The sequence below is a fragment of the Monoraphidium neglectum genome (genome assembly GCF_000611645.1).
Source record: "Monoraphidium neglectum strain SAG 48.87 unplaced genomic scaffold scaffold02581, whole genome shotgun sequence".
Classification (NCBI taxonomy): domain Eukaryota; kingdom Viridiplantae; phylum Chlorophyta; class Chlorophyceae; order Sphaeropleales; family Selenastraceae; genus Monoraphidium; species Monoraphidium neglectum.
Window position 1 is genome coordinate 1 of NW_014011047.1, and position 8,735 is coordinate 8,735.

Here is an 8,735-nt window from a genome sequence, read left to right on the forward strand (position 1 = left end):
CGCTGTCCGTGGGGGCAGCAAGGCGGAACTCCATTTGCGGGCGCTGGCCGCCCGCCGCGTGCGTGACGTGAGCCACAACGCCGCTTGCACACCACGCCGTCTCAAAGTCGACAACTGAAAACTGCCTGCGCCGCCTTGCAGCGGGGAACCAGCTCTGCCGCACGCCCTCCATGTTGGTGATGTCCGTCGTAGCTCGCAGCCAGTCGGCGCGCACGAGGCGCCGCGTGTTATGCATGGGTCCCCGCTTTGCGCGTGGTGCCGGGCTCTCCCCTTCTGCCCCAAATGATTTTGAGGTTGGGGGAAGGGTTGCGGCGTTGTGGCTTGGAAGATGGCGGTTTCTCGGGGTTTCCCGCGGCTGCAGCCCTGCCTCGTACCTGTGTGTGTGCCAGATCCTTGCTCTCGGTGACTGGCCACATGCTCTACCCCCTGCCTGTCTGCAACGAGTGCGATGCAAATGCACCAGTGAAAGATCATGGAGCTGCACGTTGCAGCTGCGTGTAACAATTAAATTTCAAGCGAAGCCTCAACCAGTCAAGACTTCAGTGCAGGTCAAGGTGCCAGGATTGCAACACACCACCAACAGCCGTGTACCACCACCCCTACTAAAACAATGTGCCACTATCACGAATAACTGTGAACATACTGCACATCGCTGTGCAGCTGTCGCTTGCTGAGTTGTGTTTGTTGTGATAAGAGCCAGCAATTGTTTCCATGTATGCAATGTGCTCATCCATGCTCAAGGCATGCGGCCGCCCAAATCATGGAAGAGTGGCCCAAATCAAAGCTAGCTGTCTTCCGCACTGCCTCCCAAGCCGCCGCTGCCGCCACTAGCTGCATCCTCAACGCTTCTCCCGCTTGTGAAGTAACGGGCCTCATCTTCCGGGGCTTGCCTGCGACAAAAGATTGGGTTGGGCACATTGCAATCACACGAGCGACGACGCAGCCAACACAAACGAAGGACAACGACTGGGATGAGAGGTGCCGTACCGCACAACTGACCATGTCGAGTGGCTCGCGTGGACAAGCCGTGTGGACGCCCTGATTAAGTGCCACTTGTGACGGGCTAAACCGCTTTTTACGCCCAGGAGGACCCCTGCCTTGCTTCGCGCAGAGTGTGCGTGCATTCGTCTGCGCAAGTGTTCTGTCACAAGTGCAATGCAATGAGCATGCGTGTGTGTGCATGTTTGTGTGTGCGTGTGTATGTGTGTATGCGGTGTGTGTGTGTGTGTGTATGTGTGTGTGCACACGCGCGCGCGCACTGACACGAAGGAATCGGGGCGATACCTAAAAACTGCGCTCTCCTGGATGAGGCCGTCCTGGTTGAACGCCACAAGAGTGATCCCCTTGAAGGAAACACGGCGCCCAGACGGCGCTTGGTCGCGGATAGGGCCCAGGTTTGTGCCCGATGCGCTCCTGTGTTTGCGTGAGCAAAGGCCTTGCCTATCGTACGCCAATGTGGCAGTCGAACATGTCTGTAAAATGGAGCCTCGACCCCAAGAAAAATCAACACGAGTGGATGTTGTCGCGCCATGCCCACACCAGCCAAACCAACACTCATAATCCCCCAGAAAGTACAAAGGGCGGGGATAGGGCTGACTTTGATGCCTGCTGGGGCAGGACCACACGCAACACAATCACCCATAGCAGCGGAGCCGGGCCCTCAACGCGTGCTTACCATGACACGAACACTTTGTCTGCGCCCTCAACCACTGCCACATCCTCGACATTGAACCTGTGGGGGAACGGATGGGCCCCGGAGGGGGGGGCGTACGCAAGCACGACAACCGTCGACGCCGAGCGCGCCGACGCCATGCCCGGCGTACCCGCCCTTTTTGAGGTGGTGCGTGACGCTGGCCGACTGGCAACTGCAGCCCGGTGCGTGCACAAGCGGGCGCGCGCGCGCATGCCTGTCCATACGTGCCGTATTTGTGCGCTCATGCGCGTGTCAACATGACGACAACGGCGCGGCGGCATCGGGTTTGGGAGCTGGGCTGCCGCGGCTTGGGGCGGCGTGTACGGAGCAAGGCGGCCTGTCCCGAGCCCTGAACCCTGAGCCATGTCGGCAGCCCTCCCGAGAAGCAAGCAGCCTTAATGCCGACCTGATGTCGGGGTAGGCGGCCCTGTAAGCCAGAATGCCCCGCTTCAGCCGCCGCCGCCCCCCTCCGCTGCTGTCCGGCTGCCGGTGGGCGGGCGTTGCAGTGGGCGGCGCGGCTGGTCAGGGCGCGAGCGCCAGCAGCCTGCAGCAGGTCCGGCGCGGCCGCTTCCGGCTGCCGGCCTCGCGTGGCAATGCTTTGTTCCTGCTCAGGCCGTGCCGCAAGCGCGGGGCGTGCACGGTGCTGCCACCGGCGGCCGGCCGCGCCGGGCGAGCAGCGCCACGAACAGGCGCAGATGCTGGCTCGGTCGCCGCTGCCGCACCTGCCAGATCATGTCGAGCTGCCTGTGGTCCTCCGCCATGATCTGATCCAGCAGCAGCACCTTGCCCTCCGACCAGGCGCGCTCGTACAACTGTGCTCGGGGCCGGGGGCGAGGGACTGTCGGGTGGAACCGCACTAAGCGTGGGGGCCCTGGCTCAAGCATGACGTCGCTGAGCACACACGATGGGAAATCGGCAGAGTCAGTGCGAGATCTGATTGCTACAAATGTATGCGCCGCACCCCAGCACACCTGCCGTGCCCGTTCGGCCAGCAGCTCCCGGTGGCAGGCAGCGGCGGCACAGCGGAGCGGCGGTGTCGCGCTGCGCCAGCTTTGGGCGGCCGGCCATGAATGGCTCGGCCGCAGCCGCAACGGTCCTGCTCGTCGCAACTGCATAGAGCTTGTCTTCTCAGCAAAACTGAGGCTGTGTAGAGCGCCCCCTTGTGAAATTTTGTTTCGTTGGGTGCAGATCTCGTAATATGGTCCCACTGCAGGCATTAACTCGCCAGTTTGTTTCTTGATTCGATCAAAGGATGCTAGATGACACGATCACGTTGCGTTCCTGTCTTCGCGACCCGCAGAGGCCTCGCTGCCTCTTGCGAGTGATCCACGGGACTTTTCGGCACTCTTGTCAGCCGCCAACGTTTTCTTTATCCGGTGTATGTGACAGGACCGTATCAATGATATTCTGACTGCGCTTCTTCGTCGCCAGCTCTCGTATCATATCGGATCCACACGGTCTCGCCAGCCTCGCGACCAGCTTGCCAGTTGGACAGCTTAGAGAAAGCGTTACTCTATAGCTGATAGACCTCATAGCTTCCTTTGAAATGCAGATGCGCGTGCCGACTGCGAGGCGGCCGGCCTGCTTCTGCGCGGCTCGCCAACAGCAGCAGCGGCAGTGCGTCGCGCGGGTGTCAACCCTGGCGCGGCCTGCAGTGGCCGTTCGCCCCGCACAGCAGCACACGTAAGCATCACTGGGTCGCAATCGCTTTGACGGGACCGCCGCGCGTCACGGTCGGTGCCACATGTGCCTAGGTGGTTGCGCCCGCCCCGTATGCCGTAGGCGCACCGCACAAATTTCCGTGCCAGGAATCGCCCTTTGCCTCACTCATAGTGCTTGTCCACCCCTTTCCTGTGCGGCTGGCATCCCACATGCACCTCCTCAGGACCGCCAAGCGGCCGCGCTGGGCTCCGGCGCGCGCAAGTGAGCGACGGCTGCCAAGGGGTCACCCGTGGGCCTTTTGAAAAGGAGGCAGCTGCCCGCCAAGGGTCCACCTCAGCTCCGACCACGGCTCGCGAGGGTTTCGTGATTTCGCCGCAGAAGCACTGATTTTAACAGACACGCAACAGCAATCCCACCCGTTGGGAAGCGTACGCCTTGCACATCTTCCCGGCCACCCTGTTGATGCCAAATGCCTCCCTTGTGCGTCACTCACGCGCGCACTCAGTCGCACTCTCCACTCAGTAACTCCCTCTCACCCACATGCACACACACACGCACACACGCACGCACAAACACAAGCGCGCACACACGACCTCTGCGGCACCCCTTCGTGCCTTGCCGCCCCACAGCTAGCAGCCAGCCAGCCTCTGATGCGGCCGCGCCCTCGTCCCTGGGGGCCAACGGCTTCGGCCTCACCAACGGGACGGTGGACGAGGACGTGTCGCCGTGTGATATCTCCAACCTGGATCAGGGCTGCCAGGCATACAACTTGCCGGTGAGGGGCTCCGCCAACATCGCAGCCGGGGTTTGCCCGCGTTTTGCTGTCCGCGTCTGAAGTGGAGGACAGGGCGCAGAGGGTGCGGCAAAGTCTGGTCGGGTTGACGAGCACGGGAGGTGTTGATTGAGGCGCGTGCTCAGTCTTAGGTCGGCTGGCTTGAGGTCAGGCCAGTTGCAGGGACCCATTGTCCCTTAGCATGGAGCAACAGGCTGAGACCTTTGCAACCGCGGGGATCGCCTTGCCTAGGCGATGCTCTTGCAATGGGAGCAGCCACAGCACGTCGTCTTTGCTCCGACTGACCGCCCCCAATCTGCGTCCGTCGAGTGCGCACACGCGCGCCCACGAGTGCACACACACACACACACACAAACACACACACACACACACACACACACACACAACATACCACGCACAAATGCTGCCAGGTGAACGACTGGGCGCACAGCAGCCTGAGCATCGTGGTGTTGGGCGCATCTGGTGACCTGGCCAAGAAGAAGATATTCCCGGCCCTGTTTGCGCTCTACTACGAAGGCCTGCTGCCTCCCAATGTCCAGTTCTATGGGTGGGCACCGCCGCTTCCAGAGGCCCGGGCGCGGTGCAGCAAATGCGAGGACCCAAGGAGGGCCGCAGTGCGGCGCCAACGCGGGGTGTTGGGGCGGGCGGCGGGACCACCTGCGTGACAGCGCCCCTGCTGCCGGTTGCCATCGGCGATCTGGCTCCACCAGCCCCTACCCTCTACGCCCCACTTTGAGGGCGCCACGCACGCACCGAACACAAAGTGTTGCTGCCCCTGCCTCCATCGGCCCCCACAACACCATCCGCCAGCTATGCGCGCACCAAGATGACTGATGCCGCGTTCCGCGAGATGATCGGCAACACGCTGGCCTGCCGCATCGACGCGCGGTGCGCTGGGGTGCCTGCCATCCATGAACCCGGGGTTTGGCCCTAAAGCTGGGGCCACCCATCCGGCGCCCGTTGCATGGAGGGTTGACACTTTAGAGGCGATGGCAGCGCTGGCCTTTGCTCAGTCGCCTGTTGGATGACGACAGCCGGTAGCATGCGTGCAGCGCAGGAGTCTAGCGAAGATGCAGGCGCAGCCAACGGCGCGGCTCCCCGGCCTCGCGACCCGCGTCACGCTCCCTGAACCTGCATGCGCGCGGCCGACTGCCGGCTGTCGTGCCAAACAAACCGCCGCCTGCCAACCCCCTTCCCGCAGGGAGCGCTGTGGGGACGCCCAGGCCAAGTTCCTGGAGCGATGCTTCTACCAGGCCGGGGCCTACGACGAGCGGCAGGCGCGCCGCGGTCGATGGTTGAGCCTCCATCCAGCAGCGCCGACTGCCTGTCTCGCCTCAGCCCCTTCCCCTGCCGCCTCAGATCTGGGCCAGTCGTCGCCCAGTCCCAATACGCCACCCAGCAACGCACCCACCCACCCACCCCGCCTCCCCTCGCGTCTTCTCTCCGCTCACCCTTCTCAGGGCTTCTTGAACCTCAACACGCGCATGACTCAGCAGGAGGCCGTCATGCCGCGCGCCAACCGCATCTTCTTCCTCTCCATCCCGCCAAACGTGTTCCTCGACGCCACGGGCAACGCCGCGGAGTGCGCCTCCAGCAGGCGCGCCGCATCCCGCACGCACTCGCACCGTTTCGATGGCCGCCCGGGGGGGGGGGGGGGGGGGGCTTGTGTAGCCGGCACATTAGGGTTTGCTCGCGCCGCGGCATAGTGCGCCTTGGAGACAGCCATTGTCTCGCACGCCCGCTGCGGCGCCCACTCGCCGCTTGTTGTGTGGTTCGCCACTTGCCCTGGGAGGGCACATGCTCTGACTTCTTGTTGCCTGTTGACCCCAACAACCCCATTGCCACCTTTGTTGCAGGACCGGCTGGACGCGCGTGATCGTGGAGAAGCCGTTTGGCCGCGACAGCGACAGCAGCAAGGAGCTGGCGGAGGGGCTAGCGCGCCACCTCAGCGAGGACCAGATCTACCGCATAGATCACTACCTGGGTGGGCGGGTGATTTTGTGGGGGGGGGGCCGCCGCGGCGCTTCGATGCCTTTTCTTGACAGCCGCAGGAGTAGGTAGGGCGGCTGCAAGTAATGTGATGGTTGTGCAGTGCAGATGCCAGCCCCCGTCACCAGCTGCGCTGTGCATCGGAAGCCGCAGGGTTGACCTGACAACTCCAATGCTTGGGCTCTGTTGGTGCCAATTCAAATGCAGCACAACCCGCATCACAGACCACAAAACAGACCGAGACAGCAGCAGTTCAGCTGCAAGATGCGATCTGAACAACGCAACGCTGGCCCTAAACCTTACTGACCGCAGGCAAGGAGCTGATTGAGAATCTGACGGTCCTGCGGTTCAGCAACAGCGTGTTTGAGCCCCTCTGGAGCAGGCAGCACATCCGCAACGTGCAGGTGCGGCGTGCGCAGTACAGACTGAGGGCCCCCCACTGCCGGCGCGACGGCGATGGCGATGCCTGCGGCGGCGGCTTTGCGGCGGGCACCGCAGCGGGTCGCTGCCTGCACCAGTAACCATCTCCTCTCTCGCCTCGCCTGGGCGGTGCCGCACCTTCCTGCGTTCCCCCCAAGCAGACCCGCCTTTCAAATCCACGCCTCGACCCCCAAAACCGTCGCAGGTGATCTTCAGCGAGAACTTTGGCACGGAAGGCCGCGGCGGCTACTTTGACCGCTACGGCATCATCCGTGACGTCATCCAGAACCACCTTCTGCAGGTGGGTTACGCAAGCGGGCTGATGTCAGAAGCACATGTCCTGTGTTGGGTGGCGCGGCCCGCCCCGCACGCCTTGCGTGGCGTGCCAGCTGCGAGGGGGCGACCTTGCTCACCTCTTAAGGCGTGCCAATCGGCGCCACGTCACCTGCACCAAACTGCAGATCCTGGCCCTGTTTGCCATGGAGCAGCCCGTGTCGCTGGATGCAGAGGACATCCGCAACGAGAAGGTCAAGGTGAGGGGGCGCCCCGCTCGTCATGCCGGACACAACCCCCTTTGTTTCTCATCAGGGCTTGTCCAGCTCGCTCCCAGCATCACCTTTGCCCACTTGCACGGCATTTTGTGTCTGTCCTGCATCCGGCTCCATCGCTTCAGAGCCGCGGTCTCTTCACCTGAAACGCAAGGCGGCGGTGTACTTCAACCCTGGACACCCCTAAGCTTCTCATCCCAATCCAGGCTTTTCATTCCATCCCAAGCTTTTCACTCCGATCCAAGCTTCTCGTTCCAATCCAAACTTCCCACTCTCTCCCATGCGCGACCCATCCAGGTGCTGCGCTCTATGAAGGTGGTGGGCACAGAGGACGTCGTCGTGGGCCAGTACAGGTGGGTGCGCCACTGACAAAGCACCCGCCGGCTGGCGCTGCCGCCAGTGATGGGCGATCGCGCCGCGCCACCCCATCCGCCTTGGCGCCAGACCCCAACGACCTGCTGGGGCCGGGGCTTAAGGGCGCGAGCGTGTTGCTGGGTTGCAGGCGCACGCGCCGGCGGCCCGTGCGCTTCCGCAGGCAGACCCACGGCACGGGGCGGGCCCCAATACGCACCACACCTCCCAATGCCTGGCCGCGACCTTGCGCGTCCCTCGGTTGACATTCGAACCCTCACCGCCCCTCATTCCATCACACCTCATCCCCGCCCCCTGCCCGGCCCCCTTGCCCTGCGTCCCCCAGGGCCAAGGGCAGCCTGCCCGGCTACCTGGACGACACAACGGTGCCAAAGGGCAGCCTCACACCCACGTTCGCGGCAGTGGCCATGTTCAGTGAGCGCCGGCGCCGCGCTTGCACGATCCTAACCGCACTGTTTTCTCTCTGTGTGCGGGCTACCCATTTGCGCGGAAAAGTTTCAACTGTGCCCAGCCCAGGGAAAATTTGCGCGCCATTTGAAACACTCAGTTCAGCTGTCATCGGCTTGAATCCCTTGCTCGCCTTGTTGACTGTTTCGAAGGTCATATGCATGATCTGACCGGCCCGGCCACCTCCTTGAAACACCCCTTGGATGCGCTGCAGTCGACAACGCGCGGTGGGACGGGGTGCCGTTCCTGCTCAAGGCGGGCAAGGCCCTGCACAAGCGCTACGCCGAGATCAGGGTGCAGTTCAGGTGGGGCGCTGACGGTGGTCGGTGCGTGCGCATGCCTTGTCTCGAGCTCATGTCTGCAGCAGCTGTGTGTGTGTGTGTGTGTGTGTGTGTGTGTGTGTGCGCGCGCGCGCCAGGCTTGTGCGTGCAAACTGGTGTAACAGCGCTGCTGCAGCGGCTGCTCCTGCAGCAACAGCGGCACCCTTGAGCCGCCTCAACCCCACACAACGACTCTGCTGCCCCTCATCCAGCTCGCCCCTTGCTGCTGTCGCTCTCCTGCACCGCCGCCACTGTCCGCTCGGGGCGCGCCATATGAAGCACCATCGCATCACAAGGGCTCTATCCACATTACACCCCACCTCCCCATTCACCGCCCATCCACCACGCATCCACCCCTGCCCGGCCCCCAGGCACGTCCCTGGCAACCTGTACCGCAGCAAGCAGGGCAGCAACCTGGACGCCCACACCAACGAGCTCGTCATCCGCATCCAGCCCCAGGAGGCCATATACCTCAAGATCAACAACAAGGT

General features: G+C 63.2%; 1 protein-coding gene across 1 annotated transcript; it reads left to right on the forward strand.

Moving 5' to 3' along the window:
• Positions 1-3,564: 3,564 nt before the first annotated feature.
• On the forward strand, positions 3,565-8,521 carry MNEG_11076 (glucose-6-phosphate 1-dehydrogenase; the record flags this gene model as incomplete). The annotated part of the gene is made up of 14 exons (XM_014040452.1): positions 3,565-3,616; positions 3,985-4,130; positions 4,559-4,695; positions 4,959-5,036; positions 5,206-5,263; positions 5,609-5,730; positions 6,005-6,132; positions 6,450-6,541; positions 6,763-6,858; positions 7,019-7,090; positions 7,403-7,458; positions 7,803-7,891; positions 8,139-8,246; positions 8,457-8,521. 14 exons carry the CDS (start codon positions 3,565-3,567, stop codon positions 8,519-8,521), a joined length of 1,299 nt encoding a protein of 432 aa, XP_013895906.1.
• Between the last annotated feature and the right edge of the window lie 214 nt (positions 8,522-8,735).